This window comes from Mytilus galloprovincialis, chromosome 5 (genome assembly GCF_965363235.1).
Source record: "Mytilus galloprovincialis chromosome 5, xbMytGall1.hap1.1, whole genome shotgun sequence".
In the NCBI taxonomy this organism is placed as follows: Eukaryota; Metazoa; Mollusca; class Bivalvia; order Mytilida; family Mytilidae; genus Mytilus; species Mytilus galloprovincialis.
Genome location: NC_134842.1, coordinates 33566539 through 33578713, shown reverse-complemented (window position 1 = coordinate 33578713; position 12175 = coordinate 33566539). Strand labels below are relative to the sequence as shown.

The window sequence follows — 12175 nt, the reverse complement described above, 5'->3', positions numbered from 1 at the left end:
AGAATCATTACATTTGGTTGAGGCAAACTGGAGCTATAGAAAGGAAAGGAAAAAATCAGCAAGTTTTCAACACAGGAACAGAAGTGATGCATTCTTCTTTGTAAAGGAGCATAACTCTAGAAAAGTAAATTTGATTTGTGTTTTGTGGTAATAAGCATTTTGTATAAGTTTCATGCACTTGGTTGGGACATACAGAAGTACATTTAACAGCGTTCAGATGAACAAGGATAACACTTTGTTTCCGCTATAATGACCATACAAAATGTGTGCCTTCAAAGTGAAAAAATATTTATGACTTGATGACAGTGAAACATTAAACAGTTTTTTTTTTCTTTTGCTTGTTGTATGTACAGGAAGTTTTTATGCCCCATTTATGGACATTATGTTTTCTGGTCTGTGTGTCTGTTCATCCATCCGTCCTGCTTCAGGTTAAACTTTTTGGTCAAGGTAGTTTTTGATGAAGTTGAACTTGAACTTGAAACTTAGTACACATGTTGCCTATGACATGGTCTTTCTAATTTTTAGAAATACAAGGATTAAACCATTTTATTAACATTTTACATTTAATTAAAACATGAACTGAAACACAGAAACTGTAAGCTTTTTAAGTATTAATAAGTCATACTAAAGAAAGCAATAAATCTAATACATTAGAATTCATATACAACTATTACTCTGAACACATGTGCAGGTGCCTTTCCCAAGGCTGGTTTGTCCACTATAACATTCATTGTTGATGACAGACCTTTGTGTTTTGAATTCATGCATTTTTTCAGTTTTGGGGTTTAGGTTGCAATTGGTAGAATATCTTTAAAAGAGTCAATGGACAGTGCATACCTATAGGTACTTATTGTCCTTCCCTATGCCTATATCACCCTGCTCTGTCGCTATATAATTCTCGTATCAAGACTTCCAAACGAGACCAGGCATTATCAGCGATGTCACAATGCGAGAGGAGAAGTTATCAGCGACATCACAATGCGAGAGGAGAAGTTATCAAGCTTGCTTTCGTCAAGCGTAAAACTGTCTTAGGAAGAGGGAAAAGACCAGTAATATAAAGATAAACAGATAATCAGGGTTTCTTAGTAGAGATATTGTAAATACCAATGTGTAGAAAACCCGATAATCTATACATATATAACAAATATGTAGCTTCTTACTCATTAACAAATACACAACTTCTTAAGTGTCAAACTAATATATACATTTACTTTTCTACATTGGTTAGAGGTATAGGGGGAGGGTTGAGATCTCACAAACATGTTTAACCCCGCCACATTTTTGCGCCTGTCCCAAGTCAGGAGCCTCTGGCCTTTGTTAGTCTTGTATTATTTTAATTTTAGTTTCTTGTGTACAATTTGGAAATTAGTATGGCGTTCATTATCACTGGACTAGTATATATTTGTTTAGGGGCCAGCTGAAGGACGCCTCCGGGTGCGGGAATTTCTCGCTACATTGAAGACCTGTTGGTGACCCTCTGCTGTTGTTTTTTCTTTGGTCAGGTTGTTGTCTCTTTGACACATTCCCCATTTCCATTCTCAATTTTATTTGTTCACAGTTTGGCTGAATCATGTGATTATCAAAAATTTTTAAAGCACAATTACAAAATAAATATAAGTTATCAGTACAAAAATCATCAAAAATTAACCACCTATAATACTTTGTTCTTAATTGGTTGTTCACTCTGAATATCAAATATAAACATTTGTAGCCTGTGGTCCTGACACAATCTTTATGTTGTATGGTGCAAGGGCAAAGCAACAGTTCACCTGTCTGTTTAGAATTTTATATTTTACAACCTTTTGGTAGATTTTGAATACTGTTTACAACAAGACCTACCCCACCCCCTGCTATACATCTAAATTTGATGTCAGATTACAATGCATTGTGCTGACATCTTATTACTGTGAACACATCTCTGTGATCTCAGGATAAAACTTAGAGAAATGAGTAAATTATCTCCCCTTTCCTATCAATCCTAATCTTGAATTCTAGGCACAGGTTACCTTATTTTAATTATAGCACTATAAATTCAGAAATTATTGCAATGTTTTTATTATTGGGAAATACCCCTCATATGTTGGTGTGACACACACAATAATTTCTGAATTTACAGTAGCATCTTGAACAAGAACCATTTGAATAGACTTTATCTTCAAATACATGTAATTACTGTGGCAAAACCAAAACAGACCCAAATCTTAAAAAAAAGATATGAATTAATTCACTATCATTGCTTCAGAGTAAATAAAATATAAACAATTACAAAATGACTACACAAACACTCATTACAAAATATCAACAATTTAAATTATTGCACAAAAACAATAAATACTGACATATCAACAACCAATATTTATACTGTGTAAATCATTTATTTTCATGGTTTGAGGAAAATTTGCATATTCATGGATACTAGATTTATTGACTTTTACAAATTCTGAATACAAACCTTTAGCTATAAAGTCCAACACTTTAATTCAAGGTCAACCTTTCTCCTGAAATCAACAAATGGATATTGTATATGTAATTCACTATTTTTAAGTTATGAATTATAGTTTTAAATGATGGGAAATGTTCTCGTTTCAGCCAACCATTACTTCTCCATCATCAAATTGTATATTGCAGAAAAAGATATAACATCTAATACCGAAGTAGCTGTAATCAAACGAAATTGTGCAGGGTTTTAAAAAATATATGACAAACACCTTGTTTTCATTTAAATTACAAATTTTAATAATACATTCTATCAAAAACTTAAAATAAATTACTGACATATTTCCAACCAATATATACACATGTATACTATGTAAAACATTTATTCTAATGGGTATTGATTACAGCAAGATTGTTTGTTCATAAAAATAAGCATTTTAGATTAGAATGTCAGTCTTAATAAATAAACAGATCAGAATGCTTTTGAAAAAGTATTCACACTTTAAGAAACATGTTAGAACCAGATGCTCGGCAAAACGCAGCTTGATATGACCGCAGAGGTTAAACCCTGAACAGTTGAGGCAAGTATGGACAAAACATTGAAGCTTGATACTTACTTACTTACTTATCCTCTTCATCCCCTGTGGGACATAAGGCCACAAAAAAAACTAAATTGGACATTTACCTATTATGGTCCAATATCCAAAATCTAAATACATGGTTAGATTCAGCATATCAAAGAACCCCAAGGATTAAATTTTTGATGAAATCAATTAAAAACAGTCTATTATTTGAACTTGGAATTATTTTTAATTATGGAATTTGCATAACTTCTTGTGCTTGAAATTTTTAATTAATTCCATGTTGATTTGGTATTATAGTGTTTTGAGCAGTTCATATAAATTTTCATACAATGTATTTTGTATAGATAGTGTTGTGTGCGGCACAGTTCATTCTATTGAAAATGTACTATCTTCTTTTTAATAGAAAAGTGTTGTGCGCAGCACAGAAAATTAAAGTACAGAAAAAAACATGGAATTTATAAAAAATTTCAAGCACAAGAAATTATGCAAATTCCATAATTAAAAATAATTCAAAGTTCAAATAATAGCCTGTTTAAAGTTCAATTTTGGACCCTTTAGAACTCAGTGTGGACCAATTTGATAAAGGGGCCCAAATATCAAAAATCTAAATACATGGATAGATTTAGCATATCAAAGAAGGTTAGATTTAGCATATCAAAGAACCCCATTTATTCATTTTTTGTTGAAATCAAACAAAGTTTTATTTTGAACCCCCATTTGGAACAACTTGAAAACTGGGCCCATAACAAAAATCTAAGTACATGTTTAGATTCAACATATCAAAGAACCCCAAGAATTCAATTTTTGTTAAAATCAAACTAAGTTTAATTTTGGACCTTTGTAGACCAATTTGAAAACGGGACCAGAAATTGAGTATCTAAATACACAGTTAAATTCAGCATATCAAAGATCCCCAATAATTAAATATTTGATGAAATCAAGTTTAATTTTGGACCCTTTCAGCCCTAAACTGTTTGGACCAAAACTCCCAAAATCAATCCAACCTTCCTTTTGAGGTCATAAACCTTGTATTTAAATTTCAAAGATTTCTATTTACTTATACAAAGCTATTGTAGGAAAACCAAGAAATATGCTTATTTGTGCACCTTTTTGGCCTCTCATTCCCAAACTTTGGGACCAAAACACCCAAAATCAATCCCAACTTTCTTAAGTGGTTATAAACTTTGTGTTAAAATTTAATTGATTTCTATTTACTTATACTACAGTTATTATCCGGAAATCATCCGTCTTCGGACAAGGAAGACAATGACAAGATACCAACATACAACCAAAAAATGTTTAAATTATAAAATGAGAATTGTAACTCAAGCTTGATCTGTTATTTATAAGGTATGGTGTATGAGCACATTATCTTTGCCATTTAGGGAATGCAATACGTAAATGTGGAGCTACAGACCATTGTTTCTAGAAAATGACTAAGTTTTCAAAAGATCTAAATTGCACTACAGTGAGTATTATAACATTAATTCTTTTCTTTGTTTGTTTGTTTCAAATTTTTTTTCTATATCCCAAATTGGGATTTGGTGTTAAAATACTTGGTGCACAATATTAAGATAAACATAAGATAGGATGCTGCTTTCAAAGTGAAAGATAATCTAACTATCACATATATATAATTTAGGAATACATCATGTGTGAAATTGCTTGCTGCTTAAGCCCTGATGTGCTTCTCTAGAAAGTTTCTGTAGACAAAATTAGTAACTATCTCTCATTATCACGTTGAACTTGTCAGCATAGTTTCTCCTTCATTATCTAATTCTGGCTTCTTCTTGGGTCTTCTTAATCTTCTGTAATAAGATAAATAAAATTTAACATGTGAATTGGGAATATGTCAAAGAGACAACAACTTGACTGACGAGCAGAAAACAACTGAAGGCCACCAATGGGTCTCTTACACAGCGAGAACATCCTGTGCCAGAAGGCGGGCTTCAGCTAGCCTCTAAAAAAAAATGTGTACTAGTTTAATGAATATGGACATTATACTAAATTCCAAAACATATATACTTCTTATAAAGTATTTGCAGTAACTAACAGAAGGAAGTTATGATAAGGCATCATATTTTTTCCTTCAATTAAGATTTTATCATAAATCTTTATAAGGGCTGTTCAAAAATTCACTTGATCATATTAGGGGGATAAGAGGCATTTTATTTAATTGATTGTGAAGGGTTGGGTTTCCTTAAGAATTTTGTAAGAATTGTATGTTAAATCAAAATTTTATATTAATGGTGGTTGGGACATAAAAACGTACCTCCCATCCCCCATGCATTTAATTCTGTAACAGCTCTAAGATATCAGACTTTAAACGTTCACATGAAATTTCGTCTATTTAATGCTATTAGGAAATATATATAATTGACTTCTTCTTTCTATTGTCAGAGCCTCCTATAAATGGGATAATCAAAATACTGATAATAATACTAACCTTTTACGTATACCTATGACTGTAAAAGCTATCACAATTATCAAGAATACTACTGCACAGCCAGCACCTGCTATTGCTCCTTTAGATAGAACCGATTCTTCCTCATTAGAATGCACTATTTGTTGACCTTTCTGAGCCTGACGATTGGCACGTGTTGTTGTTGTTGGTATATCTTCAATATTTACATAAACTACATCTAAAAAGTATAACAGAAAATATACATGTGTACAAGGGTTTATATTTTTTCATAAAAAAGTACAAAGAAAAATAAACAATATCTGAAATATTTGAATTTAAGATTTGGCACCATGTTTGCTGCATGAATACTGTATTAAAACGAACTTACTTCCCTTGAGCAACTTTTTGGGATAGAAAAATATTGTGAATATAAGTTGTATGTAATAAATAATATTGAATACCAATAATTTGTATTTCACACATGCTATTTTAAAATTTTACTATCTTCTCTGTTACTATTTATCGATATTTGGTTTATGAGAATAAAGATCATTCATTCATGTCTGTACTTGTAAAATAAGTTGCATTGTTTTTAATTAATACATCAAGAACTTAATAAAATTTCAAAATAGTCTCTGTGAAGATGGGAAACAGTACGTCTGTTCTTCACATGATGATCACATCTGGTTTTTTTTAATAAATCATATGTATAATGGTGCTGTAACATGGTGTTGTGTTTCATAATGACATATTATATGAAAACCTGATTCTATCTGGAAGCATGTTTACCATAGGTAGATTCAGACCCCCTCCTCTGTTGTGAGAAAAGTTTGGTCGACTATATAGGGAATTACTGAAGCATGACTAGAGTGGGCCCCCTCCTTGGACAGTCAGTTGTTTTTTGATTGAGTTAAGCCTTTCAATTGATATTTTATCTTGTGTTTTTCTATGTTGTGATGTTATACTATTGTTTCATAAAAAAGGAGAAGGTTTGGTACCATTAAAACTTTTAATCCCGCTGCAAATGTTTGCACCTGTCCTAAGTCAGGAATCTGATGTACAGTAGTTGTTGTTTGTTTATGTAATTTATACATGTTTCTCATTTCTTGTTTTTTTATATAGATTAGACCGTTGGTTTTCCCGTTTGAATGGTTTTACACTAGTAATTTTGGTGCCCTTTATAGCTTGTTGTTCGGTGTGAGCCAAGGCTCTGTGTTGAAGGCCTTTCATTGACCTATAATGGTTTACTTTTATAAATTGTTATTTGGATGGAGCGTTGTCTCATTGGCACTCATACCACATCTTCCTATTCCAAAATGGTAACACTGACGCTTTCCAAATTTGAACTGGATCTGAGTTTTGTGGTAATTCACATTGTATATAAGTTTCGTTACATTAAGATATGGCAAACTTAAGTTAGGAAACAGATATCATTATTTGGAACTACAGACTAGTTTTTATCGAAAACTGAAATAATATGCAGACAGCATTCATCATACATGTATAAATACAAAAATAATTTTAATATTATTTACCTGTTTTATTTTCTTTGTCTAAAACCCATATTGGATCAGCGGATTTCACACCTGCAAAATTTAGTCAAATTATTGCATGCTGTAGATAGCGCTACTAGAAACTGTTAGTGCTTTATATGATAAAAGAAACAAGAGGCTCTCAGAGTATACTGAATTTTCTTGCAGAGGTAAAGACCCTGAACAGTTGTGCAAGTATGGAAAACTTTAAAGCTTAAAGCAGCTTTGAACTTGGTTTGTGATTGAATATTTGACCAGCATAGATTTGTGACACAAACAAGAATGTGGTCAAAGAATTCAATAATTTGAAATTGAACATTTACCTTTTACATGTATGGTCAAATATTCAAAATCTGAGTACATTGTTAGAATTACATGTAGCATATCAAAGAACCTGAAGAATTATTTTTTTGTAAATACATATAAATAACTCTATTTCTGTTATGGTTCTCTTCTCAGTTTCAAAATAATTAACTTTTCAAAACACTAGTTTATATTGATAGGGGATAAATAAAAATATCAATGTGCCTGTTTTTGAGATATTAGCCATTGAAATTTTGGCTAGAAAATATTCTCTCTTGACTTTTCATAGCTTTATCATTGACAAGTTTTTCTCAAAAACTATTAAAAAATAATTAAAATTTTACAATACTTTCACAGATGGCTCATCATTATACATGTAAAAGATTTACAAAAAGAAAAATGGTTGTCAATAGGCAAATTTTTTTAAGTCATTGAAATAGACAAAAACAGAGGATTCGGAAAATCTGACAAAATATCCAAAACTTGACAAGCAAACTCCCTATGTGTAGGGGAAATACATGTAACTCAAATTCCTATAATTGAAATCACTTTTCACCATTTCTGTTAAAGGGAAATAACTCAAATTCATATAATAAGTATAACTTTTGGCTATTGAAAGGTTTACAACTCAACAGCGAGAAAAGCTAAAATCGTGAAAATTTAATTTCAACTTTATTTAGTCACAAGAAACAACATATCCAAATTTGAAAAAAAATCATCAAACCTTTTTCATGTTAATTAATCAGAATGGACACTGTTTGGCAGATGAAAATACACCTGCCCGCTGTACATCTCAAAATCAATAACCTATTTTTCTTCTGAAAATCTAGTTAAAAACAACATGTTCCTTTTAGTGCATTTAAAATTTAAAACTTTCTCTTTCTGATTTTTTAGTTCACTATACTTACTTATACAGGTCCCATTGGGAGCCTCAATATAGTCATCACAACACACACTCACAGTGGAATAATAATACTGTGTTCTGTTGCTATTTTTATCACAAATTTCTTTTCTGAAATAAAAAATGTTAAAATCAGAATATCTGCTCAGAAAAAGCTATATTTTTTTACCTAATATGAAAAAAAGAAGATATGGTATTTTTGCCAATGAGACAACTGTCCACAAGAGACCAAAATGACACAGACATTAATAACTATAGGTCACTGTACGGCCTTCAACAATGAGCAAATCCCATACTGCATAGTCAGCTATAAAAGACCCTGATATGACAATGTAAAACAATTCAAACGAGAAAACTAACGGCCTTATTCATATAAAGAAATGAACGAAAAAAAATATGTAACACATAACACGCTAAAGTTACTTTATATATACATATATCTACATGTTCATACTGTATTAGATTTTCTTGATATATTCACTTATAAAAAGATTTATAAAATAAATCATTTTTCTCAATTTCCACATTAAAAAACTGTTGATAAATGAATGTTGTTTATTCTAATTGCATTTAACATACTGACTTACTGCTCTGATTTAAATTGTAAAACAGTTATTTAATTCTGTTCTCTATTTGAATAGTAGTAGTTTGAGTAAAATTGAGAATGGAAATGGGGAATATGCCAAAGAGACAACAATCCGACAATAGAGCAGACAACAGCAGAAGGCAAAAGTTACTTTATATATACATATATATATCATACCTGTCAACTGACCCGTATTTTGCGGGTGTGACCCGAGATTTTAACAATTCTGAGAGATCGCCCGCGACACCCACCGGGTCACTGAATAACCCAGGAATTCCGAAAATGACCCGTTTTCACCTTGATTTCTAAGCCTAGAGAATGATTTCATTAGTGATTTTTCTTTGAAATACCGGCAAATTCGTAATTCTTCCATCAACAGAAGTTCAGTTACCTGTGTAAACTGTCAAATTAAGTGACCCATCAAGTGCATGGCTTCACTTGACAGCTTTGGTGTCAAACACACTGTTAATTAACACCAATTACCTTAGCTTCAGGTCGTATAAAAATTTCACTGTTGTCACGTTTTACAAACATTTTTCAACTGAGTTACTTCCCCTTTTTTGTCACCATTCAAAATTGTTCCTTATATTTACGTTTTTTGGGGTAAAAAAGATCAAATCTACTACAAATAGAATTTAAATACATATTGAAATATGACTTTTCATTTAATTCATTATTTTTTCATCTATACTTCCTTTAACTGTTTAACTTTATTTTACTATACTCTAATTAAGAAGGAAATTGGATCAGCTGATGAGCAAAGACTGAATAGCCAGTCACAACTTTCTAAAAATAATTAATAAAAAGCCAGTCACAACTTGAGGGTGAAATATTATACATATAGAACAATGTAGAAATATTAAAAATAACATTAACCAAAGAAGAGGAGAAAGTGTCACAAAGTTATCAAAAGCTTTTCAAAATGCAATGAAATAATGATTAATAAAGTGAACATGTTTTGGAAACTTTTATTTGAATTATAAAAAAAATGTTCCCTAATTACTGAAATTCAGCTCGAAAAAGTTCGTACGCGTTATGACCTGAGATTTCATTCTTCAATGCAGGTCATGACCTGCATTTTCATCGTCACAGGTTGACAGGTATGAGAAGGTCACCAACAGGTCTTCAATGCAACGAGAAATTCTCGCACCCGGAGGCGTCCTTCAGCTGGCCCCTAAACAAATATATACTAGTTCAGTGATAATGAACGCCATACTAAACTCCAAACTGTACACAAGAAACTTAAAGTTAAAATAATACAAGACTAACAAAGGCCAGAGGCTCCTGACTTGGGACAGGTGCAAAAATGCGGCGGGGTTAAACATGTTTGTGAGATCTCAACCCTCCCCCTATACCTCTAGCCAATGCAGAAAAGTAAACGCATAATGAGTGTATGTTTTTGAACAGATAAATTAAAATTTATAAAAAGATTTATAATTGTGGTTGATAAAATTGGATAGGCTTGCTACAAATGATTCTGAATGACAAATAGACTAATAAGATGTCCAAAATATAGATGAACTGTTAATATAACACCATTTCTGAATTGGTCGGTTGATCATGGTGACATGCAATGTACATAAATTAATTTTTCAAAACAAATAAAATCAAATATGATGATCATTACTTACTTGTAAAAAGTACACAGATCTAAACTAAACCATCCACAACGAGCCTTATAAGCTTGAACACATGGTCCACTTTCATACATTTGAGCTATTTTTTCTGTCCTCTTGACTTTATTACATCTGTGATTTGATGAACTTTCTTCAATTTCATTTCTAAAATGCAATTTATTGTCATTAAAGATTTGCTGAAATAAAAATAAATCAAAGTACTGAAGTACTGAACATCGGATGACTGCAAGTTCTTGTGGATGGTCAAAAGCACATGTTACAGAAAAAGATCACATCTCTATACCTGAAATTGAGGTTAATGTACAGAGATATATATTTTTTTCTGAAACAAGTGAGTGAGTGGATGACGCATTAATGAGAGAAAATTCAACCGCACCGTAATAACTATTATAATGTAGTGATACAAATCAGTATACAATGTACCTCAGTCCTGGGACTATTATACTAATATAATGATTGTCCCAGAGTATACACTGGTTTGTTGTTATATATAAAAAAAATGTATATTAATATAACAGTTGCATGTAATGTATATATGATTTTCATCCATTTGTATATCATTCTATTCTAATATTCTATAAATAATAGTGCAGTGCAAGTGCATGGTGAACACTCTTGTGTAAAAAGTCAGTTTTTCAAAAAGATTAAATATGAGAATCCATTCATATTTTCCTGCAAATTGCCAAAAACAATTACAGAGTTACTGATCCTTGCCGGGAGTGTCGCAATACGTTTTTGAGATATTCTTCTGCAAGCTTTAACAAAAATTTTCGGTACGTACATAGATATTATCAATGATTTTTTACTTTTATATTTATATCTTACAACAAAACATTTTCATATTATTAATTTCTGTTTTAAAAAAAATATTTATCATGATAGGAGTATCCATTGAAAAAATGAATTTAAAACAAGCGATAAGGAATGTTATTTTGCACTAGATAATGTCTGCGGATCTATCTATAATATTTATAGATCGGTTGAAAACCCAAAACTAATTTGCATAATGTAACTTTCGGCGACAGCAATGCCAATAAATCGGAATGACCTCACAGTAATCTTGATGTAAAAATCAAGAGCAGGTATTGAATTAACTTTTACATTTGATAGGAATTCATTACCTGCTTCTCCAGCCAATCAAAGCCTGTTTGTTGTGTTACTCAATTTTAATCAGGTACAAATGTATGCACTAAAATTTATTTGTCTCTCATGTGATGAAAAATCTGAAAACTCAATATTTTTGTACAATCTTTTATTTATGAACCCTTACCATTCTGCCAGAGTTAGTCCAAATAATTATGACTCTTGAAAGGCTATTATACTATTTTCGATGACGTCTTACATTTTCTCTACATCAAAATAGAATAGTCTTTTAAGAGTCAAAATTATTTGGACTAGGTCTGAGTTGAAAAATTAATTAAGGATACATCCTGTAAACAAAGGGAATCTATTAGTTTCTAGTTTTCTAATATTCTTTTAAAAAAGCAATTTTCTTTCATATGTGAATCACTGAAAATTCTTACCCTTCTACAAACACAAGCAGCAAAACAAAGAAAACTGATATTGTCAATAATGAAACGAATTCGTGATAGATGTACATTTTGCAGGATGATGATTAATGACACTTATTGATACAGTGTATGTTTCCGGTGTCACATGGTAACATACAACATCTAGATTCTGTTTGGATAGGATTCGCTCAGCTGATGTTCAACAACAATAAATAGTTTGGACTTTAAACCTATGTCGTCATTGACACAATCTAATTTCGTTTTGACAGGAAGTAAACAAT

The 12175-nt window shown here is 31.3% G+C and overlaps 1 protein-coding gene across 1 annotated transcript; it reads right to left on the bottom strand.

The window, feature by feature from the left end:
- Window positions 1-528: 528 nt before the first annotated feature.
- On the bottom strand, window positions 529-12162 carry LOC143075658 (uncharacterized). The gene is made up of 6 exons (XM_076251170.1): window positions 11907-12162; window positions 10378-10527; window positions 8168-8271; window positions 6960-7010; window positions 5467-5662; window positions 529-4828 (listed from the first exon to the last, which is right to left on the bottom strand). Exons 1-6 carry the CDS (start codon window positions 11981-11983, stop codon window positions 4756-4758), a joined length of 651 nt encoding a protein of 216 aa, XP_076107285.1. The 5' UTR covers window positions 11984-12162; the 3' UTR covers window positions 529-4755.
- Between the last annotated feature and the right edge of the window lie 13 nt (window positions 12163-12175).

Excerpts from the sequence above, each read along its gene's own strand:
- LOC143075658 (XM_076251170.1), bottom strand. The coding sequence starts at position 11,983 with ATGTACATCTATCACGAATTCGTTTCATTATTGACAATATCAGTTTTC. Across the intron at positions 8,272-10,377 it reads GATCTGTGTACTTTTTACAA|AAAAGAAATTTGTGATAAAA; the intron begins GTAAGTAATGAT and ends TTTTTATTTCAG. Across the intron at positions 5,663-6,959 it reads AGACAAAGAAAATAAAACAG|ATGTAGTTTATGTAAATATT; the intron begins GTAAATAATATT and ends TATACTTTTTAG.